The sequence below is a fragment of the Bos javanicus genome, unplaced genomic scaffold (assembly GCF_032452875.1).
Source record: "Bos javanicus breed banteng unplaced genomic scaffold, ARS-OSU_banteng_1.0 tig00001919_1, whole genome shotgun sequence".
In the NCBI taxonomy this organism is placed as follows: Eukaryota; Metazoa; Chordata; class Mammalia; order Artiodactyla; family Bovidae; genus Bos; species Bos javanicus.
In genome coordinates, this window is record NW_026893787.1 from 311,363 (window position 1) to 336,441 (window position 25,079).

The 25,079-nt window shown below is 41.5% G+C and overlaps 1 protein-coding gene and 1 non-coding gene across 2 annotated transcripts in view; one reads left to right on the forward strand and one right to left on the reverse strand.

The window, feature by feature from the left end:
* LOC133243998 (ATP-binding cassette sub-family C member 4-like) overlaps positions 1-17,974 on the reverse strand; it is a 202,517-nt gene extending 184,543 nt beyond the window's left edge. The window contains 3 exon segments of the mRNA XM_061410684.1: positions 3,798-3,918; positions 4,462-4,572; positions 17,887-17,974. Coding sequence (XP_061266668.1) covers positions 3,798-3,918; positions 4,462-4,572; positions 17,887-17,960 — 306 coding nt within the window. The 5' untranslated portion in view covers positions 17,961-17,974.
* A 2,134-nt stretch (positions 17,975-20,108) lies between these two features.
* TRNAE-CUC (transfer RNA glutamic acid (anticodon CUC)) lies at positions 20,109-20,188 on the forward strand. Its single transcript has one exon. It is a non-coding gene; the product is annotated as a tRNA-Glu (tRNA).
* The last annotated feature ends 4,891 nt before the right edge of the window (positions 20,189-25,079 follow it).

Consider the following 25,079-nt stretch of genomic DNA (forward strand, 5'->3'; position numbering starts at 1 on the left):
TCATCCTCCATTGCCTTCTTCTCCTTCTACCTTCAATCTTTCCCAGCATCAGGGTCTTTTCCAGTGGGTCAGCTATTCACATCAGATAGCCAAAATATTGAAGTTTCAGCATCAGTCCTTCCAAAGAGTATTCAGGGTTGATTTCATTTAAGATTGAATGGTTTGATCTCCTTGCTGTCCAAGAGACTCTCAAGAGTCTTTTCCAGCACCACAGCTCAAAAGCATCAATTCTTTAGCACTCTGCCTTCTTCATTGGCCAGCCCTTACATCCATACATGACTACTGGAAAGACTATAGCCTTGACTATGTGGACTTCTGTCAGCAAAGTGATGGTCTTTGTTTTTTAACACACAGTCTAGATTTGTCATAGCTTTCCTGCCAAGAAGCAAACACATTCTAACAAGGATATTAGCCTTCTTTAAAAATAGCTTTTATATTGATTTGACTTTGGGGCCATGAAAACATTATACAGAATTATAAAACACTTTTTGACATAGAGCTGCATAAGCTGTTTGTATAAGGGAGATTAATCCCTCATTGGTTGTTTGGTTACAAATATTTTCCACCATTCTGTACACTGATTTTTCATTTGCTTATGGTTTCCTTTGGTGGTGCTAGTGGTAAAGAATCTGCCTGCCAATCCAGAGTCTAAAGAGATACAGGTTCGATCTGTGGGCCAGGACAGTCGCCTGGAGAAGGGAATGGCAACCTGCTCCAGTATTATTGCATGGAGAATCCCATGGAGAAAGGAGCCTAGTGGGCTATAGTTATGGGGCCACAGAGTCTGGATATGACTGAGCGCACACACACACACACACACACACACACACACACACACACATGATTTCCTTTGCTGTGCAAAAGCTTTTAAGTTTAATTAGGACCCATTTGTTTATTTTGTATTTATTTTCATTATTCCAGGTAGTGGATGTGGATGAAAAAAGACTGCTGCGATTTATGTCAAGAAGTGTTCTGGTTATGTTTCCCTCTGAGAGTTTTATAGTATCTGGCCTTACATTTAGGTCTTTGATCCATTCTGACTTTATTTAATGTTCTAATTTCATTCTTTTTTTAATCACTTTTTTAAAATCATTTTTTGTGGTGCTCCAAAGAATTCGGGATCTTAATTCCCCAACCAGGGATGGAACTTGTACCCTCTGCAGTGAAAGCATGGAGCCCTAACCACTGGACCACAAGATAATTCCCTCTAATTTCAATATGTTACATGTAACTGTCCATTTTTCCCAGCACCACTTATTGAAGAGATTGTCTGTTCTCCATTGTATAGATTAGAAAAGTAACCCATACATCTTTATCAATATGCATACCTCCTGTATACATGGGAGATACCCGTTCATGGATCACAGCCTTGTCATAGCAAAGGGGCTTGCAGAACTCAATAAAGCTATGAGCCATGCTGTGCAGGGCCACACAAGATGGACAGGTCATAGAGAAGAGTTCTGACAAAAAGTGATCCACTGGAGGAAGGAATGGCAACTCACACCAGGATTCTTGCCTGGAGAACCCCATAGACACTGTGAAAAGGCAGAAAGATATGACACGGAAGATGAACCCCCGCAGGTTAGAAAGTGTCCAGTATGCTACTGAAGAAGAGCAGCACAATTACTAATAGCTCCAGTAAGAATGATGCAGCTGGGTCAAAGCAAGAATGATGCTCAATTATGCATGTGTCTGCTGGTAAAAGTAGATCCCAATGCTACAAAGAACAACATTGCATAGGAACCTGGAATGTTAGGTACATGAATCAAGGTAAAGTTCTTAGCATCCTATTTCTTATACTTAGGCCACGTTCTGGATGCATGTGTCTGAGACACTGAAGACAAAGCCCTCAAGACAAGCCTTTCTGACCATGAACAAGCTATTAGTCATTGAGATGGTCAGGTTTGGAAGTCAGAGCAACTGAGATAGAACCTCAGTCTGTGCTTTATGCTCTGTGTAACCATGTGCATAACATATAACTACTTGGCACTCAGTGTCATGTCTTCTAAAATGGGCATAATATAATACTTACAGACTTCATTGAGTTAGCCAAAGGAATAGAAGCAATATTACACATACAGTGCTCATAGCAGTTCCTGATACATGATTTTTTTCAAGTACTTACTATTATTATAACTAAACTTCTAATATTACTACTGTCACCTCGACCACAACTACTGAGTGTGAGCCCCTATTACTGCTTCTAGTACTTCAAGTACTACTACTGAGGATGAGCCCCTACATTTACCAGGTCCTCAACTCCCCAATTCTCTGCCATGATCACCCAACAACCAACCTCCTGAAAAGGAGACCAGAGCTCTGCCAGTTGTACTTATGCAGCCCCAAGCCCTGGCCTTCCTAGATCCCCAGCAGGAAGCACTACTGGGGTTGGGAAACTTTGAAATCAACACTTCACCCTGTCTTTCAAAAGGCACAGCAGTATCTGCATGGTCAGTGCCCCTCAAGCATGGCACTCTGTCCCATATACTTGTCCCCACACTCTGGCACAATGGCCAAACCCCCTTGTCATCAACAGGAACTCCATCTCCCAGGACCATCCAGTCATCTGTGAGCTGACAGATTCTCTGGTCTTTCCAGTTGTGTGGGGCTGACTTCACCTACCCAGCTCCCCACTGCCTGCAGTGCCCTTCAGTACAACACAGCCTTTAAACAAAGACCACACCACCCACATGTAAACCACCTGGCCCTTTACCTCACCCCCAACACAATGGACTGAGGACAACTCACCACCTTCTCCACCTAAAACTCCCCTTTCACAGCAGCTGCATCCTCCATCCCTCCTGCTCTCACACACTCACAGGCCGCCCATGTCCCTAAGGCAGCACTAAGGGACCACGGAGAGCACGAGCCCTCCAGGTGAGTCTGCAGCAGACCTCCAGTAGGCTCAGCCAGAACAGGGGGCTGATGGCACTGTGTCCCCAGGTGGACTGTCCTCTGGGGGATCTTGACCCAGGATCTTCAGGGTCATGGAAGTCACTGACCTCATGACATTCTACCTTTGGATTCCCACTGCAAATCTCCTCCTATACCCCTCTGCAAATGCCAAACTATGAAGAAAGGCTCCTCCTTCAACCAGCAAGTCCAGCCCTACAATCAGGAACAGAATGGGTGGTGCACAGATTTCACAGTGAAGTTGGAGCTCCTCACCACAGGGGGCTTTGGTTCACAGGCCAGCCCACAGGGTGGTGGGGGTGCCAGGGAAGGGTGTGCTCTTGGGAGCTCTGGCAGCTGCTGCCCAGAGACTGTTCCCAGATTCTGTTCCGCTAGAAGCAGAGAGGTGAAGACACCTAGGTGAAGATACCTTAGGAAAGCATTTATCAGATGTGACCTGGTCAAGTTAATAATTATTTGCTGAGTACCTGTAAAATATCTTATGTTGTTCTGGGCTCTGGTCCAAATTTACTTCCTTCAAACCACAGGGTACATATTCCTTGAGGTTGTAGGATCTTCTTTTGGACAAAGATCACTCTTAGCATTTATATCATTTACTGAGCGCCAATAATGTCTTAACATGGTATAAAATCTCTGCAGTGCCATCCATCCACAACATTATGTTTTAACTGCTTAAAAGAAAAAATAGTAACCCCCAAGAGGTCCAGTCCTTTAAGCACCTGTTCATTCTAAAGATAAACACAACCGCTGAGCTACGTCATGTTTCCTAGACAAGATTAATCCTCTGACCTTAGACTCCTAGCCTCTCTCCCCATGGGTCCCAGCCATCTCAGTACTGATCCACATACACTGAAAAGCAATGCAGTGTATGGAAAAGCTTTTACCTCAAGAAATGTAAAAATTCCCAAAACTACATAGGATTTCCAGTAACAGTTTATGACTGCTTTCATTAAAGAAGGCTCCTGTGCATCTTTCTTGGCTCTTAAAACTTCTTGATCCCAGTACCTGTGATAAGAAACAAAGCACAATAAAGAACAGCATGTCCACCATAGGTGAAATAGGGGAGAGGACAGAGTGGAAGATAAGCCTTCACTACAGGGTGCTCTGTATTCATAAATGCTGGCTAATTGCCAACAGGGCTCCTGAAAGATGAGTGGTACAGACTGAAGCACCAGAAAAACAGACCTAGAGGGGAGAGTCCCAGTCTTGGGAAACAAGTTCCTGCCAAGATTTGCTGGATTCTCAGCTCCATGAGCAGCTCACAGGGGCAGACTCCCTCCTCCAGGGACCCCACCTCCGGGGACAGAGCTCGGCCTCCTGGGCCATGGCTGTGGGCTCTCTCCATGTCCACAGATGCACAGGGAACATGGGCTCCCCCAGCCTCCAAAGTGGGCTAAGCCCAGGGTCAGCCTGAGGTGGGTGAGCATGCAGTGACAGGGGAGGAGGCTCAGAAGAACCCAGAGAAAGGCAAAGCCCCCCTCCCCAAACCTTTATCCCCACGTAGAAATTCTCACTCTCCCTCCCTTTCTCCCTGCTGCCTGTGCTCACCCTTGCAGCTCTTCTCCAAGGTGCTGGGAGCGATCTTCTGGAAGCACCGAGTACATGTCATTTTTGTCTAGTCTCCGTTTGTGACCAATTTTAAACAAGGGGTTTAGCCACCTGTTAAAAATTAAGAGAAAAGGAGAATGACATATATTTGAATTATGAAAATTATAGAAGTGTTAGTTGCTCAGTCATGTCCAACTCTTTGTAACCCTATGGACTGTAGCCTGCAAGGCTCCTCTATCCATGGGATTCTCTAGGCAAGAATACTGGAGTGGGTTGCCATTTCCTTCTCCAGGGGATCTTCCTGACCCAGGGATCAAACACAGGTCTCCTGAATTGCAGGCAGATTCTTTACCATCTGAGCTACAGGGGAAGAACTCTAATTACACAACTCTAGAGTCCTAAGTTGATGGACTTTGTAAAAAAAAAGAGAGAGAGAGAGAGAGATAATCTACATTTTAAGTATATAAAGATAATAGAGATACAGGGGGAAAAGTTAGATATGGGTTTACACACATACACATATAAATATATTCCCTAGCTCTTTACACTGAGAGGTCTTCGAAGAAATGACACACCAGTAGTAAAGAGTATTCTAGCCCCCTAATCTGTGGGGTTTTGCTTTTTAACATACACAATTTAATTTTTTTTCTTGTGGTGAGAACTTTTAAGTAGGTCTACTCTCTTAGCTTTCAAATATGCAATACAGCATGATTAACTACAATCACACACTGGACATTACATCCCCATGACTTATTTATTTTATAACTGGAAGTTTGTGCCTTTTGGCCCCATTCACCCCAAACTTGGCTTTTTCAATATCCTTGTTCCCTAAAACAAACCAAGGCTCCCTGAAGAAATGGCCGTTTCTAAGTTTGGGTCAGTTTGTGTCAGCACCAGATAATTAGCTTTTATGATTATAATGTAAATGCCTAATATTTAACTTTGGAGACATCCACTTCAAAGACATCCATCTTCAATGAACATGAGCTGGCTACACAACTAGATAAAGAGACAGATCACCCCACCCATGAAGTTCACTTTTCTAGAAAGCTCTGTTTGACCTGATAACAGATCATCTCACTGACTGCTTGCTTCTCCCTTCCAGCACTTTAATCCCTGCTCTTATGGTTTAAATTCACCAATAAAGTGAACCTATGAAACCCTAGGTACCCCCAACCTCAACCCAAAAAAAGCAGAACTCCAAGTCCAAGCCTGCTCTTGCTACCTCTCCCTCTCCTCACTGTATCACCCCAGGGATGCCCTGTACCCTTCAGGCCATGTGAGTGATACATCTTGCCATTGCGAAGTCCTGATGGCTGGTACTCAGACATGCCTCACAATGCAAAGAACCACAAGATCCAGTCAACCCACAACACTGGCTACAAGAAGGGAATGTCTGTGAGGGCTGCTGTAACTAGAATGGTCCCAGGTGAGCAGAGCCCAAGGTATTCCAGTAACAGCATCACTATCAATAGACTGAAATCAGCAGGCAAAGAAAGTCCAGGGTTGGTCTGGGACATCCTACACCATAAAATAAGAAAACATTCAAGAAATCATGAAAACGTGTCCAAAGAACAGAGAAGCCAGCTTGAAGGGCTCTTGCTAGACAAATGTAGGATACTTTAGGCATCAAAATAAATAAATGGCAATGAATTATAACCCATTAAATAATGAAAAATACATGAACTCTTACTGCCACATAAATAGGAGAGAAGGGAAAGCTCTTGCATTCTACAATGCAAACAAACATGGAAGGAACAAGGGAGTTAGAAAATTGTCAATGCAGATTAACCCTAGTCAGTGAAAGTTTAATATGCATCACAGTATTTACAAAACTTCAAATTATCTCTCTACAAATAACTTATTAATTATAAAAGTAAAAATCTATACAGTAACTATGTAGAAGGCTCCCCCCAAAAAAACTACTCAAATCCATTCTGTATTATTTAAATGATAATACACAGTGATACCCCAAAGATTTGTACTACTTTACTGACTTTGCAGGGTAAGAAAATTTCCAAGACCAGAAAATAAGAAGTCATGAAAGCAGAGATCATATTTCTCTTATTTATTGTGCCCAATAAATAGGACAATACAGATATAGAAGAGATGCTCAATAATTATTTGTTGAATAATAATGTTTATGAAGAAGCAATAAGAAGAATACGAAGTAATAAGAAGCAATATGCAGAATGTCTGTAAAGAAGCAATAAGAAAGACTGAGCTTTAGATTTTGCAAACCCTGGTAGCTTGGCACCTCTAAAGGACCCTGGTACAGGAGTCAAAAGATGGGACTCTAGTCGCAGCAGTGGTACTGATGAGCCAGGGCCTCAACTGTCCTCAACTGCCAGGGCTCCACTTCTCCACTGCAGTTTGACATTGACATTGAAGTCGCTCAGTCGTGTCCGACTCTTTGCGACCCCATGGACTGTAGCCTACCAGGTTCCTCCTTCCATGGAATTTTTCAGGCAAGAGTACTGGAGTGGGTTGCCATTTCCTTCTCCAGGAGATCTTCCTGACCCAGAGATCGAACTCGGGTCTCCCACATTGTAGGCAGACGCTTTACCGTCTGAGCCACCAGGGAATTCACTGCAGTTTAGCATCACCCAAACTCTCCAAAACAGGTCTCAATTTCCTTCCAAAACTAAATTATAAACCTGTGAAATTTACCAGTAAACAAGTTTGAAACATGTTGGGCCATGTATCTTACTTCCATACAGAAAATACTCAGGAAATTAGTACTGGGACTACCCAGATGATAACACTCTACCCTGAAAGGCCCTCTTAAAAATTCTGCTAGCACAGGGGAAAATGCTTAATATTACAGGTGTTTATCTAGTGTAGGACTGAAGTCTGAAAGTGAGCTGGGATGAAATTGGGGAGGAGTGTGACCTCAAATAACTCTGGAGGAAACCAACAGTAGAATAACTGAGGCAGAAGATAGGATAAGTTAGGTGGAAGATAGAATGGTAGAAATAAATGAAGCAGAGAGGAAAAAAGAATTAAACAAAATGAGGACACCACAGAGACCTCTGAGACAATGTCAAACGCCCCGACATTCGAATTATAGGGCTCCCAGAAGAAGAAGACAAAAGAAAAGGCTATGAGAAAATACTTGAGGAGATAATAGTTGAAAACTTCCTTAAAATGGGGAAGGAAATAAACACCCAAGTCCAGGAAACCCAGAGAGTCCCAAACAGGTTAAACCCAAGGCAAAAAAAAAAAAAAAAAACCACCCAAGACACATATTAATCAAATTAACAAAGAACAAATATTAAAAACAGCAAGGGAAAAACAACAAATAACACTCAAGGGGATTCCCATAAGGATAACAGCTGATCTTGCAACAGAAACTCTTCAGGCCAGAAGGGAATGACAGGATATACATAAAGTGATAAAAGAGAAAAACCTACAACCCAGATTACTGTACCCAGCAAGGATCTCCTTCAAATATGAAGGAGAAATAAAAGGCTTTACAGACAAGCAAAAGCTGAGAAAACTCAGCACCACCAAACCAGCTCTTCAACAAATACTAAAGGATCTTTTCTAGACAGGAAACACAGAAAATGTTTATAAACTTGAAACCAAAGCAAAAAAGTAAATGGTAAAGGGATCATACTTATCAATAATTACTTTAAATGTAAATGGGTTGAATGTCCCAACCAAAAGACAAAGACTGGCTCAATGGATACAAAAACAAGACCCCTATATATGCCCTCTACAAAAGACCCACCTCAAACCTAGAGACACATGCAGACTGAAAGTGAAGGGCTAGAAAAAGATATTTCATGCAAATGGAGACCAAAAGAAAGCAGGAGTAGTGATACTCATATTAGATAAAATACTTTGAAATAAAGGCCATGAAAAGAGACAAAGAAGGACACTACATAATAATGAAAGGATCAATCCAAGAAGAATACATAACAATTATAAATATATATGGACTCAACATAAGAGCACCACAATAGTAAGGAAAATGCTAACAAGTACGAAAGGGGAAATTAACAGTAACACAGTAATAGTGGGAGACTTTAATACAGCAGTCACACCTATGGATAGATCAACTAAACAGAAAATTAGCAAGGAAATACAAACTTTAAATGATACAATGGACCAGTTAGACATAATTGATATCTATAAGACATTTCACCCCAAAACAATGAACTTCACCTTTTTCTCAAGTGCAGACGGAACCTTCTCCAGGATAGATCACATTCTGGGCCATAAATCTAGCTTTGGTAAATTCAAAAAAATACTGAAATCATTTCAAGTATCTTTTCTGATCACAATGTGGTAAGATTAGATGTCAACTACAGGGAAAAAAACTATTAAAAATATAAACATATGGAGGCTAAACAACACGCTTCTGCATAACCAACAGATCACAGGAAAAAAATCAAAAAAGAAATCAAAATATGCATAGAAACAAATGAAAATGAAAACACAACAACCCAAAATCTATGGGATTCAGTAAAAGTAGTGCTAAGGGGAAGGTTCATAGCAATACAAGCTTACTTTAAGAAACAAGTGAAAAATCAAATAAATAACCTAACTCTACACCAGACCACCTGACCTGCCTCTTGAGAACCTATAAAAGCAACAGTTAGAACTGGACATGGAACAACAGACTGGTTCCAAATAGGAAAAGGAGTATGTCAAGGCTGTAATTCTTATGCTGCTTATTTAACTTTTATGCAGAGTACATCATGAGAAATGCTGGGCTGGAAGAAGCACATGGTGGAATCAAAATTTCCAGGAGAAATATCAATAACCTCAGATATGCAGATGACACCACCCTTATGGCAGAAAGTGAAAAGGAACTCAAAAGCCTCTTGATGAAGGTGAAAGAGGAGAGTCAAAAAGTTGGCTTAAAGCTCAACATTCAGAAAACGAAGATCATGGCATCTGGTCCCATCACTTCATGGGAAATAGATGGGGAAACAGTGGAAACAGTGTCAGACTTTATTTTCTGGGCTCCAAAATCACTGCAGATGGTGACTGCAGCCATGAAGTTAAAAGACGCTTACTCCTTGGAAGGAAAGTTATGACCAACCTAGATAGCATATTCAAAAGCAGAGACATTACTTTACCAACAAAGGTCCATCTAGTCAAGGCTATGGTTTTTCAAGTGGTCATGTATGGATGTGAGAGTTGGACTGTGAAGAAAGCTGATCACCGAAGAATTGATGCTTTTGAACTGTGGTGTTGGAGAAGACTCTTGAGAGTCCCTTGGACTGCAAGGAGATCCAACCAGTCCATCCTAAAGGAGATCAGTCCTGGGTGTTCATTGGAAGGACTGATGCTAAAGCTGAAACTCCAATACTTTGGCCACCTCATGCGAAGAGTTGACTCATTGGAAAAGACCCTGATGCTGGGAGGGATTGGGGGCAGGAGGTGAAGGGGACAACAGAGGATGAGACAGCTGCATGGCATCACCAACTCAATGGACATGAGTTTGTGTAGACTCCGGGAGTTGGTGATGGACAGGGAGGCCTGGCGTGCTGTGATTCATGGGATCACAAAGAGTCGGACACTACTGAGCAACTGAACTGAACACCTAAAACAACTAGAAAAAGAAGAAATGTACAACCCCAGGGTTAGTAGAAGGAAAGAAATCATCAAAATTAGGGCAGAAATAGATGAAAAAGAAACAAAGGAGACCATAGCAAAAATCAACAAAACTAAAAGCTGGTTCTTTAAGAAGATAAATAACATAGACAAACCATTAGCCAGACTCATCAAGAAACAAAGGGAGAGGAATCAAATCAACAAAATTAGAAATGAAAATGGAGAAATCACAACAGACAACACAGAAATACAAAGGATCATAAGAGACTACTATCAGCAACTATATGCCAATAAAATGGACAAATTTGTAGAAAACCATAACCTTGCAAAACTGAACCAGGAAGAAATAGAAAATCTTAACAGACCCATCACAAGCACAGAAATCGAAACCGTAATCAAAAATCTTCCAACAAACAAAAGCCTAGGACCAGATGACTTCACAGCTGAATTCTACCAAAAAATTGGAGAAGAGCTAACACCTATCCTACTCAAACTCTTCCAGAAAATTGCAAAGGAAAGTACACCGCCATACTCATTCTATGAGGCCACCATCACCCTAATACCAAAACCAGACAAAGATCCCACACAAAGAAGAAACCTACAGGCCAATATCACTTATGAACATAGATGCAAAAATCCTTAACAAAATTCTAGCAAACAGAATCCAACAACATATTAAAAAGATCATACATCATGACAAAGTGGGTGCTATCACAGGGTGCAAGTACTCTTCAATATTCACAAATCAATTAATGAGATACACATTAACAAATTGAAAGATAAAAACCATTTGATTGTCTCAATAGATGCAGAGAAATCCTTTGACAAAATTCAACATCCATTTATGATAAAAACCCTCCAGAAAGCAGGTTAGAAGGAACATACCTCAACATAATAAAAGCCATATATGATAAACCCACAGCAAACATTATCCTCAATGGTGAAAAATTGAAAGCATTTCCCCTAAAGTCAGGAACAAGACAAAGGTGCCCACTCTCACGGCTACTCTTCAACTTAGTTTTTGAAGTTTTAGTCACAGCAATCAAAGAAGAAAAAGAAATAAAAGGAACCCAGATTGGAAAAGAAGAAGTAAAACTCTCACTGTTTGCAGATGACATGATCCTCTACTTAGAAAACCATAAAGACTCCACCAGAATATTACTAGGACTACCAATAAATATAGTAAAGTTGCAGATTATAAAATCAACACACAGAAATCCCTTGCATTCCTATATACTAACAATAAGAAAACAGAAAGAGAAATTAAAGAAAGATTCCATTCACCATTATAATGAAAAGAATAAAATACTTAGAAATAAATCTACCTAAAGAAACAAAACGCCTATATGTAGAAAACTATAAAACGCTGATGAAAGAAATCAAAGATACCACAAATAGATGGAGAAATATACCATGTTCATGGATTGGAAGAGTCAATATAGTGAAAATGAGTATACTACCCAAAGCAATCTATAGATTCAATGCAATCCCTATCAAGCTACCAATGGTATTTTTAGAGTACTAGAACACATAATTTCACAATTTGTATGGAAATACAAAAAACCTCGAATAGCCAGGGCATTCTTGAGAAAGAAGAATGGAACTGGAGAAATCAACGTGCCTGACTTCAGACTATACTACAAAGCTACAGTCATCAAGACAGTATGGTCCTGGCACAAAGACAGAAAAATAGATCAATGGAACAAAACAGAAGCCCAGAGATAAATTCATGCACCTATGGACACCTTATCTTTGACAAAGGAGGCAAGAATATACAATGGAGAAAAGATAATCCCTTTAACAAGTGGTGCTGGGAAATCTGGTCAACCACTTGTAAAAGCCTGAAACTAGAACACTTTCTAATACCATATACAAAAATAAACACAAAATGGATTAAATATCTAAATGTAACACCAAAAACTGTAAAACTCCTAGAGGAAAACATAGGCAAAACACTCTCTGATATAAATCACAGCAGGATCATCTAAGACCCACCTCACAGAGTAAGGGAAATAAAAGCAGAAATAAAGAAATGGGACTTAATTAAACTTAAAAACTTTTGCAAAACAAAGGAAACTACAGCAAGGTGAAAAGACAGCCTTCAGCATGGGAGAGAATAAGAACAAATGAAGCAACTGACAATCAACTAATCTCAAAAATATACAAGCAAATTCTGCAGCTCAATTCCAGAAAAATAAACAACCCAATCAAAAAATTGGCCAAAGAACTAAACAGACATTTCACCAGATAAGACATACAGGTGGCTAACAAACACATGAAAAGATGCTCAACATCACTCATTAACGAGAAATGCAAATCAAAACCACAATGAGGTACCACCTCATGCTGGTCAGAATGGCTGCTATCAAAAAGTCTATAAACAAAAAATGCTGGAGAGGGTGCAGAAAAAAGCAAACCCTCTTACACTGTTGGTGGGAATGCAAACTAGTACAGCCACTATGGAGAACAGTGTGGAGATTCCTTAAAAACTGGAAATAGAACTACTATACGACCCAGCAATCCCACTACTAGGCATACACACCGAGGCAACCAGAACTGAAAGAGATCATGTACCCCAATGTTCATTGCAGCACTGTTTACAATAACTAGGACATGGAAACAACCTAGATGTCCATTGGCAGATGAATGGATAAGAAAGCTGTGGTACATATACACAATGGAATATTACTCAGCTATTAAAAAGAATGCATTTGAATCAGTTCTAATGAGGTGGATGAAACTGGAGCCTATTATACAGAGTGAAGTAAGCCAGAAAGAAAAACAACAATACAGTATATTAACACGTATATATGGAATTTAGGAAGATGGTAATGATGACCCTATAGGCAAGAGAGCAAAAGAGACACAGATATAAAGAACAGACTTGTGGTCTCTGTGGGAGAAGGTGAGCTTGGGATGATTTGAGAGAATAGCATTGAAACATGTATATTACCACATGTGAAATAGATCGCCAGTCCAGGTTTGAGGCATGAGTCAGGGTGCTCAGGGCTGGTGCACTGGGATGACCCTGAGGGATGGGATGAGGAGGGAGGTGGGAGGGGGTTCAGCATGGGGAACACATGTACACCCATGGCTGATTCATGTCAATGTATGGCAAAAACCACTACAATATTGTAAAGTAATCAGCCTCCAATTAAAATAAATTAATTAATATTTAAAAAAAAAAGAACTGGACATGGAAAAACAGACTGGTTCCAAATCGGGAAAGGAGAACATCAAGGCTGTATAATTGTCACCCTGCTTATTTAACTTATATGCAGAGTACATCCTGAGAATGCTGGGCTGGATGAAGCACAAGCTGGAATCAAGATTGCCAGGAGAAATATCAATAACCTCAGATATGCAGATAACCCCACCCTTATGGCAGAAAGTGAAGAGGAACTAAAGAGCATCTTCAAGAAAGTGAAAGATGAGAATGAAAAAGTTGGCTTAAAACTCAACATTCAGAAAACTAAGACCATGGCATCTGGTCCTATCACTTCTTGCAAAATAGCAAATAGATGGGGAAACAATGGAAACAGTGAAGACTTTATTTTGGAGGGCTCCAAAATCACTGCAGATGGTAATTGCAGCCATGAAATTAAAAGATGCTTGCTCCTTGGAAGAACAACTATGACCAACCTAGACAGCATATTAAAAAGCAAATTCATTACTTTGCCAACAAAGGTCTGTCTAGTTAAAGCTATGGTTTTTCCAGTAGTCATGTATGGATATATACAGAAAGTCATGTATAAAGAAAGCTGAGCACCAAAGAATTGATGCTTTTGAACTGTGGTATTGGAGAAGACTCTTTAGAGTCCCTTGGACTGCAAGGAGATCCAACCAGTCCATCCTAAAGGTAATCAGTTCTGAATATTCATTGGAAGGACTGAAATAAGCACACAAACAGCTGTCAAGAGAGCAAACTTGTTTTAGCCTAATGGAAAACAATTCAGCCTTTCACCAGTTATCCTACTTCTGGGAATATAGAAATAGGAAAGATGTATGAAAATACATGGTCATAAATATGGTCATCATATCATAATTAGCAATAAACTGTGTTAAACAAAAGTGGAAGATGGCATAAATTGCAATTAAATACCATACTTTTAACATTATTTCATACCATTAATAAATGTTAACCATAGAAAATTAAGAATAAATCAGGATTCAAAACTATTTCATTTCATAGAAAGGATGTATGTGGGAAAACAGGTATGCACAAAAAATTCTAGGGGAAAGACTAAAAAACAACTAAACTATCAGGAAGAGTTCTTGGGTAATATAAATCCATATTCCTTTCTTCTCTTTCTATAGTTAAAATTTTCTTGCAGATATAGAAAATATTCTTTTCTAAAATCCACAAGGGACTTCCCTGGCAGTCCAGTGATTAAGACTCCGAGCCTCCAATGCGGAGGGTGTGGGTTTGATCCCTGGTTGGGGAAGCTAAGATCCCACATGTGGTTTGGCCAAAAAAAGGAGTAAAATCCACAACAATTACCTATAGCCACTCTGTAGAACTCCTCTCAGACCCTAAGTCCAACCTAGCTGTGAAAAACACTAAACACTAAAACTCCAGTGAGGTTATTTGTATAAAATTCAGTAAGTTAGTTATTGGCATCATTTATATGTTTAGAAGAAAGATAAAATTTGAGAAGGAAAGCAAATACCCAATGAGAAGATGAAAACTCATTTTTTCTTTACAACATGGGCCTTGTCTGTGAGTGGCACATTCTGGCTGGACTTATTTCAGTTTTCCTGTGGCAGTGACACAAAGAAATCACTAAGGTACCTCAGCTTTAAACACATTTGGCAATCATGGTCAACCACTAACCCCTTCTTAAAAGCTAATACTGAAAGAATGTAACCAAGCTGGATGCTATGGACCTTTCCCAGAACAACCTTCTAAGTACCTCTTTGAAGTACTTAAATAATTGTATATGGTGCACATTTCCTGAGATGTTTTACAGTTGCTGAAACCACTACAAATGATAGAAATTAACTATTTAATGATCATGAGCTCCTAGATCTACTGGCACATAAAGCACCTTAACCCCTGTGATACCGCCATGACACCTAACCATCAACCAATCAGAACTGTGCACAAGCTGATCACTATGATACTGTGACCCTCACCTGGCCTATAAAAATGCTTTGCTGAATCCCTCCAGGAGTTCGGAGTTTTAGTGCATGAGCCGCCTGCCCTCTTTGTATTGGCAGTTTTACAATAAATGCTGCATTTCCTGTCACCACAAGCCAGTGTCAGTATATCGGCTTTACTGCAAGTGCACAAGCAGACCCAAGCTTTGTTCAGTAACAATACTACTACTAACGGAAATAGAAGTGAAAGTCACTCAGTCGTGTCTGACTCTGCGATCCCATGGACTGTCCACAGAATTCTCCAGGCCTGAATACTGGAGTGGGTAGCCTTTCCCTTCTCGAGGGCATCTTCCCAACCCAGGGATTAAACCCAGGTCTCTTGCTTTGCAGGCAGATTCTTTACCAACTGAGGAAGATTGACTTAAAGCAGAAGCCAGCCTCAGCTTCCATCAGAATCACCTGAAGTTTGTTTAACCCCATCCCCAGAGTTTCTAATTGCACAGAATTGGTCTAGAAGGAGTGTGGGGCGATTTCTAACAAGCTCCCAGGTGATGAGGATGCTACAGGTCTGAGAGCCATACGCTGAGAACAGCCGCCCTAAAGCTTGATTATAGAGATGTTTCACGTGTATCATCTCCAGCAGCAAGAACTTACTTTAAGAACTTGATAAACTCCTGCCAACAAAAGCAAAGACATGTTTGGAATCCCCTTCTCCCTGCATTTAAGAACAAGTATCCCAATAGAAGCAGCTCAATACAGCAAGTATATACAGGGCAACACAGGCTCGGGAGCCAGACTCCTGATTTGGGATCCAACACTTTCACTACTAGCTGTGTGATGGCAGGCAACTTCCTCAACCTCTCTATTTCAGTGCCTTCACGTATAAAACAAGAGATAATACCTCCTTGTCAATGAGAAATCCTTACCGTCCCATTTCCATGCACACACATTTTGAAAATACACAAACAGAAGGTGCTTAAAGAAGTCCTTGCTCTGCCTGAAGGAGAGGGTTACCTATTTTGTTATTATTTATGGTTATCATTTCTTTGTCTCAGCCCATCTTTCCTTAAGGGCCAACAAATGGCCAAGCAATGTAGTTACACATACTAAAATACCATAATCAAAACAAGCTTAGGCGCTCACATGCCCTGGGGATCCCCCAAGTCATCATGCGGGAAAGATGACTATGTTAGGGTCCAGAAACAAAAGATCTGTTAATCATAATCACCCAAGTGTGATCACAGCCCAAAGTCCAAACACATCTAGTTAGTAACCCCAGCTCCTAGATGGAAAATATTTGGTGGTGGGGCGGGAGCGGTGGGAGCGGGTCAGCACTGCTGCCTGGCTTGTGAAATCTGCTGCTGCTGCTACTGCTGCTAAGTCGCTTCAGTCGTGTCCGACTCTGTGCGACCCCAGAGATGGCAGCCCATCAGGATCCCCCGCCCCTGGGATTCTCCAGGCAAGAACACTGGAGTGGGGTGCCATTTCCTTCTCCAATACATGAAAGTCAAAAGTGAAAGTGAAGTTGCTCAGTCGAGTTCGACTCTTAGCGACCCCATGGACTGCAGCCCACCAGGCTCCTCTGTCCATGGGATTTCCCAGGCAAGAGTACTGGAGTGGGGTGCCATTGCCTTCTCCTGTGGAATCATAGTTCCCCAATTACGGATCAAAACCGAAAGCACCGAGTCCTAACCACTGGAACCCCAAGGAATTCCCTACTGAATGAAAAATTTTAGTTAAGAGCTTCACCTCTCAGAGCCACTTTTCATCTGTGTTTCCTCCCAGCTCAGGGACCCTTCAGTGGTTTCAGGACCAAATGACTCCTGGGCAGGACCACCTGCATCAAGACCATGAACTGCTTCTCTAAAGGCTAAAGATCCAGATAAGACCCCATGGCTTCAGGGACCTGATCCCCACTGTGTGCCTCAATGGTAAAAGTGGAAATAATTGGGGAAGGGCTGGTCAAATGCATATTCCAGTCCTGGCTGTGTGTCCCAGGCAAAAGTGAGACATGCTCAAGAATAACATTCCCATTCATTAAATAAAAATTAATCGTGCTTTTCCCCACAGGAAATTTGCCACAACTAGGAACCAGGTCATGCAGTGAGAGATGCACAGGGAAAGAGGGTGACATGGTCATAGAGAGAGGAACAGGGGGATCCCAGTGCAGTTGCAACTCAGCTGTCACCTAAGGAACATGGGAAAAGGTGGGGATATTATTGGAAAATGGCAATGGTTCAGGGCACTAATTAGATAAAGGAAGTTGTTCATAAGCTGCTTGCTTAGCGGAGGAAAGTGTGCAACTTTAGTTCAGAACTGAGAATTCTTACGGGGGAAGCATGCTAAGCATGGAGCCTGGGGAGGTCCATTCTGCTGGGTGGTGATTCACCTCCAGAAACCTAGGTTCTCAGCCTCCTGTCCCTGCTACTGCTTCGCCTTCCTCTCCTGCTCCCAGGCCCTGGAGACGCTTGGAGTGGTGAGCATCAAGGCAGGGGGATTTTGCGTCCCTGCCACCTGGTCGCGGGGCCCCCCTCCCCCACCCTGTTCCCGCCAGCCCCGCGCCCCGGGGCGCAGTCAGGTATCGCGTACCTGGCGCGGGGCTTCCCCACTAGTGGCAAGAAGCCCTGTGCCTACCGCCAGTGGAAAGTGCTCTCTCGCCCCAACCCTAGACCCTCTGCCTCTGAAACGCGCCGGTGGCATCAAGCACTCGCCCAGCAGCCAGCAGCGGGGTTGTCACAGCCCAGAAAGGGCGCTCACCAGAAGAACAGGCGCGAGCAGAGGTTGGCATTCTGTAGCGGGTTGGGCTTCACCTCCGGGTACACCGGCTGCATCTTGCCGGCGGGCGGGCGCGGGCCGAGGTTGCGCTGCTCAGGCCGTGTGGGGCTCCCTCTGCTCCTGGAGGCGCCCTCGGGGATGCTGGAGTCCCCACTACCGGAGTCAATCTGTTTGGCGGCCAGAGAACCACCTGCTCCTGGGAGTGGAGCCCGCTAAGTCCTGGCCTAGCGGGGGATGGGGAAGGGGGAACAAAAGAGAGGACACTTCTGCCAAAGTGCACGCTCTGACCCCAGGCACCTACTGAGGAGGTGGAGCAAAAAAGCGCCTGCTTCTCCCACCCCTGCTGCTCTGCCCCTTGGCTGCAGAGACCTGGAAAGCTGGCAGAACGTGATAGCAGCCTACTCTCTGGGCACTCTGCCCTCATCAGGATCAAACCAGGTTGCTGTGGGAGGTTCTTCAATTGTAACAGAGCATGCCCCTATAGGGCCTTCCTGGCACAGACCCACCCCGCCCCCATATCCTCTGCTTGCCTCTTTTTTGTAGAAAAGCATTAGTCTCCCAGGCCTCCCCTAAGATATAAAAGGCTGGTTCAAGGGACTTCCCTCAGGGTCCAGTGTTTAAAACTCCATGCTTCCGAAGCAGGGAGTGAGGGTTCAATCCCTGGTCAGGGAACTAAGGTTCCACATGCCCTGCAAGCAAAAAATAAAATAGGAATTAATGATAAAAATAATGTGAATATGTAGCAACAAAAATATTTAAACAATGGAGCAGCCATATAGCAGTCACAGAATCTTCAGGTCCTCCTTGAAAGACATAGATGACAGTATCTGATGCACGTTCTTGAATGGTTTTGCAGATACTAAACCCCCCCACCAGGTAGAAGAAATTAACTGCAATAACTGTGAGCACAGTAGCCCTAAGACTGGCTAGAGCCTAAGGATTGATGATGGTAACACCTGTGACACCACCCTGTTACCTCATCAGCAACCAGTCAGAGGATTGCACACCAGCTGATCAGGTATACTTGCTCTCTCCTTTATCTTGCCTTTAAAGAAATCTCCCCTGAAATCATAGGAGAGTTCCAGCCTTTGGGGAAAGAGCTAGCTGTACTCCTTATTTGGCTTTTGCAATAAACCTTTTTCTGCTCAGACTCTGATCTTTTGATATGTTTGGCCTCACTATTTGTGTGCATTAGGCACACAAACTTGGGTTGGACTGTACAACCTGTATCCAAGCATTTAACATGGGACAACAGCAGGGTCTAGCACAGATTCTGTGTGTAAACCTGCAAGACTTAGAGAAATATTACAGAAGATTAGAGGAACCCGAAATATTTTGGAAGATGTATGAATGCTGCCACTGGGAACAGGCTTTTGGCATCCCACATGCTGTGTTGTACAAGGACCTCTGTGAGCTTTTTGCTGCTTTCGTAGGTTGGAAAAGGGGAATATGGGGGGAGAGAGACTGACTTATGACTTCTTTCATCATGTGCTCAGGGACTAGCCAAGTAACAGTGACATATGTTGCAGAAAACAGGTTATGCACATTTCTGGCAAATTTACCTCACTTTCAACTCGAACAAAGCCGTGTTCCAGAAAGTATTAGTATCCCTGTTTTACAGATGAGAAAGATGAGGTTCAAGGACAGCACATGTCCAAGGTCTTTAAATCAGAAAATGATGAATCCTGATTTGGACTCAAGTATGAGTCCAGCATGGTTGTCTCACTGGTGGATGGACAGTGTGCATGAAAAATGCCTAGAATGCGCTATTTGAATGACTATAGAACTGAATGAACTGAATGAACAAAATCTTGGACTCCCACTTATAAATGTTTAGTCATTTGTGTAGCCAAATTACCAGTTCAGCAGTTTCTCTTCCCTTCCACCCCAGATGAAAACAGATCAAAGTTCTTGGTGCTTATAACAAGATCTCTTTATTATCATTTGATAATTTCCCATGTACCTTGGGGGATTCCCTGATAGCTCAGTTTGTAAAGAATACACTTGCAACGTGGGAGGCCTGGGTTACATCCCCGGGTTGGGAAGATCCCCTGAAGAAAGGAAAGACTACCCACTCCAGTATTCTGGCCTAGAGAATTCCATGTACTATATGGTACATGGGGTCGCAAAGAGTCAGACACAACTGAGCAGCTTTTACTTTCATGTACCTTGGCTAAAACTGTTATTAATAATGGCTTTTAAGGACTTCCCCAGTGGTCCAGTGGTTAAGACTCTGCACTCTCAATGCAGGGGGCCCAGGTTCAATCCCTGGGTCAGGGAAGTAGATCTCCCATGCATGCAACAACTAAGAAGTCTGCATGCTGCAATAAAGATCCAGCATAGCCAAAATAAAGAAACACTTGTCTAAAAAATGGCTTTTGTCTTCAGTTATGCAAGATGAATAAGTTTTGTAGAACTGGTGCACAGCAATGTGGCTCCAGTTGACGGTATTGTGTGTGTACTTTTAATTTGCTTAGAGAGCAGATCTTGGGTGTTCTGAACATGAAAAAGGAAAATGGTTATGGTGTGACATGATGGCTATGTTGATTGACTTGATTGTGGTGAATATTTCACAATGTATATGTATATCAAGTCATCAGGTTGTATATCTTTAATATATACAATTTTTGATTGTCAGTTACACTCAATAAACCTGGAGGGAAAATGACTTTCAAAGAAAGCCTTAATGTATTCAAACATTATTTATAAGTCAAACATAAGAATGGCAATATGTTGATAATTTTCAATTAATGAGCATGGTGGGGATTTATTATACAACTTTCTTGATATTTCATGCATTTTAGAAATTTTCTGTTACAAAAAGAAAAACAATTAGGGCTGAAAATTATAATTTTTTGATTATGTAGCTTTCTGATGTTAGCTCTTTCTCAGGTAATGTACAACCTATATAACTAGTCCTCAACCAATGTGCAATTTTCTTGGACATTCCCTGCATTTTCCAGCCCTGTAAACACTCAGCTACTAGTTCTACTTAAAAAATGAAGTAATGTCTTGCTGAAGTTGAAAGCCAAGAGACTTTCCTTATCAGACTGCCCCAGACTGTTCTCTCCAGTCCCAACTATCTCAGGACCATAATTAGCATCTCCAAACTGCCCAATACACTCAGTCCCTTCAGCTTCTGCTGTCTTTTTTATTTTCAAAGAGTTTTTGAAACTTCTTAGCATTCTTTTCTGAACATAAACTAACATGATATTGAGAAGAGGTGTTGAAATCTAGTGTTGAATTGTACAGGGAAGACTCTCAATATGAAGCCAGGGGACCAATGATCTGGATGACTCACTTAATTACTGGTCTACAGTGGAAAATCCTCAATCTTCCTACAGGGTTACTGTAAGCCTCTTAATTTGTGAATGCACTTTGTAAAACTTAAAACCTAAGGCAACATACAGATAAAATGTTTGTCGGGTTTTTTCCCATTCACTCAATAAATGTTTAGAATATGCCTTCTAAGATTATGATCATTAGGCAAGGTACAAACTTACAAACATGAGGGAAATGTCATAAGACCTTTATCTGTACTTGTTTCCTGATCTTAAAACATTCTATAACTAAAAAGATAATAATACAATGTTCAGCTGGGCTCCACCAGGTGCTGTCTTCCTTGGCTCCATCGGCATCTGTTTGTCCTGCTTCCTCTTGGCACCTCACTCCAGGCACTGAAGCCAAGAGCAGTAGCTGTGGCAGACAGGGCCTGGTGTTTTGAGGCTCAGCAGCACTGCAGGGGTGAGGGGAGCAGAGGAAGAAGAGCAGTAGCAGAAGGAGGAGCTGTGTGCCCTGGTGTTAGGGAAAATAAAATGGAGGAAGTCTTGTTTAGGCTTTAGAAGCAGGAGAGCAGGCCTCTGATCTGCTTCTGACCTGCCTGGACACAGCCTGAAATTCCATGCCTGCCTGCAAACACAGCAAATCTGGCAGTACTTTAGATAAGAAAGGGAATGAGTCTTAGAATTCTTGAACCCCTGGAGGTCTGGCCAACCCCTAGGGGTCCAAGAAGTCTTGTAACTCACAAGACAAAACAAACAGAAATGTAAAAGTTAAAAAAAAAAAGAGTTGTGTCTTTGCACGCAGACTGATGATGATATCAGTTTGCAGCCTGGGATTATAAACAGGAGCCCCCAAAGCTGCAATTCGAAGTCTCACCTGTGGAATGGATGCACTGCCTGGGCTGTTGTTTAGTCAATTTGCTAAGTCGTGTCAAACTTTTTTGTGACCCCATGGACCCTTTCCCAACTGGGACTTCAAAGATTGCTGTTAACGAGGGACTTGCCACTGCTGTTTAAGTCTGGATGTTGGTTAGTCCAATTTGGTGATGTATATGCTGTTACTTTTATTACTTCTAACAGAAGTGATTAGAATCTAGAAGTTAAAAAAAAAAAAAAAGATGGAGGTTTTGCATGAGAACCTGGACTTCATAGAAACTTCTGTGAAGACTATTTATAATGTAGATGAGGTATTTATTAATACAGCAAGAGAAATTTATGAAAAAGATTCAAGAAGGAGTCCTTAACCTTAATAACAAGAAAAATTGCATTAAAATTGGCCCTCAGCATGCTGCTACTAATGCTAACACACAGGTAGTCAGGAAGGACAACAGAAGGGAGAGGCAGCTGTTGAGTCTGTTTTCACTGTCTCACTGCCCAAATGGGACTACTCCCCTATTCTTTCACCCTCTCCTCATGTTCAGCTGAGACATGAAACAATTTGAAATGTTTTGATGTCACAGAAAACTTTAATCCTTCAAATTATTGTATAACTTTGAATAAATGGTTAATGTTCACTTAAAAAATAACATGTTGGAGAGGATGTAGAGGAACTAGAACCCTCATACTTTGCTAGTTAGAATGTAAAATGGTACAGCTGAAAAGTTACCATATAATCCAGCAATTCTACTTCTAGGTATCTGCACAAGATGAATGAAAATACATATCCTGATGAAAACTTAGATACAAGTGTCACAGCAAGACTTTTAATAAAAGCAAAAAAGTGTGTTGGGGAGGGTGGGAACCAAGTGTACATCAACTAATGAATGGATAAATAAAATATCATATTACATGCAATGGAATATTATTTGTTGACATAAGTATACTGATGCACACCATTTTCACATGGATGGATGCTGAAAATATCATCCTGAGTTAATAAAGTCATCCCTTGACTCCAGTGAGATTGACGAGACAACTTCTAAGAAGAAACTCAGGGACACATGATGCAAATGTGTAACTTTGCAAGCTATAAAGTATTATATGATCAGTGGGATCTCTGTCAAATCATCACATCATCCAATGTTAAATCTGAAGTAGGTAGAAGAACAGTGCTCTAGTGGTTTAGCTGAGACAGTACTGGTCCTCAAGTACATTTTTATATTGAGACACATAGGACAAATTACACTTACAATTCAAACATACTCCAGTGAGTATCCACAGTTCTTAGTATAGTGAAAATTCCTTTGTCACTCTACTTTCTAGTACTCTATCCACTTCTGTTACCTCAGAACTCAACTCAAATCCAGTCAATCGTAATTTGTCATATGTCATGTCACAATATGTCCAAAGGGTTTGATACAGAGATAACCTCATGAGTGAGACCAGGCCAACTGGATTTTTCCTTTGAGAATGTTGAGGGGCTTTTGGGGAGGGACTGGGTTTTGGTTTTGTTTTCTTCTTTTTTACTGGAGCTGGAATGGGAAAAATCTCATTTTCCTTTATGATGAGGGAGTTATACGGATATGACCCATAACTGCTGGTAGCCATGTCCCCCATTTACATGGAGAGGCCTGAAAGAATAAAGTGAGTATTCAAAGGAAAGTCATACAGTCAACAACTATTTATTAAATGCCTACTGTGTACCAAGACCTGTTGCAGGAGTTAGGGATACATAAGTGAACAAAGTGAGTGGTACAAAACAGAGTCAGTGCCATCAAGCCTCCAGGGCTCCTGAGGCTAATAGGATCTCTCCTTGGATGGTGTGACCTGCTGGAAGAGAAAATGTCATTTCCCAGCTCATATCCTCTAGACACTTCTCCAGGACTAAGGAGCTCATTGCTTATCTGCAACTCTATGCTGCAGGGCCTTTTTATGGCTATAGGAGCACATTGGGACCATATGCAAAGCAAACCCAAACCTTTGGATTTAACCCTCAACCAACAATGGATAGGGTGTTGGTAGATAAATCCCTGTCAGTTGGAATAATTTTTATCTCTCAGGGTGAGACAGCAGGAAGAAGTCCACTTGCCTAAGCAGTAACCTGCATGTTAACACACTTTATTAGCTTCCTTTCCTTCTCTATCTCATTTCCCCAATTCATACAAGTGTTTTCCTGGGATCACTTCCAAAATAAGCTATTTCCACTCACATCCTTGTCTCAGGGTCTGCTACTGTGGAAACCCAAACTAAGACGCCTACCAGAACCATCCTCCTAATTACTGAAAAATATTAATATATTCACTCCCTTGCACCCATTGAAATCCTAATTAATACTATAAACCTTAACTAAATGTACTGTAAATATAAAATGCACAGTGGATTTCAAAGACAGTATAAAACAATTTTGGCTCAATAATGATTTTTACATTGATTATATGTTGAGGTAATACTATTTTGCACACACTAGCTTTAAAATATCTTACTAATATTAATTGCACTTGTTCCTTCTTGCTTTTTAACATGACTACTACATAATTTAAAATTAGACATGTGGTTCACTTTATATTTCTGTGGACCCAAGATAGGGTAGCAGCTTAGATAGGAAACAAGTGGGAATGGGGGGCAGCTGGCCTTGGCCCAAAGATGACAGTTTTGGTCAGAAAGACCGAGGTGCTACCTCTTCAAATGAGCTAGTCTGTAAGAATTGTTTAACCCCATGTCTTATATCCATGCAAAGTTCAGAATTAAACTGTTTGGTATAGTTTTCTTGTATCCTGTGAGAGATACCACTTTCTCTAAACTGAGACCAAATTCTGGAACAAAAGTTTCTGTATCTTTCACCGACTGGTGTGTATATGTGTGTAATTTATACACACATAATTGTGTGTGTATAAATGGTAAATGTGTAATTTACCTTCAGTGTCATTCCCCCAGATAGTCCCACCCTCTCCCTTTCCCATAGAGTCCAAAAGACTGTTCTATACATCTGTGTCTCTTTTGCTGTCTCGCATACAG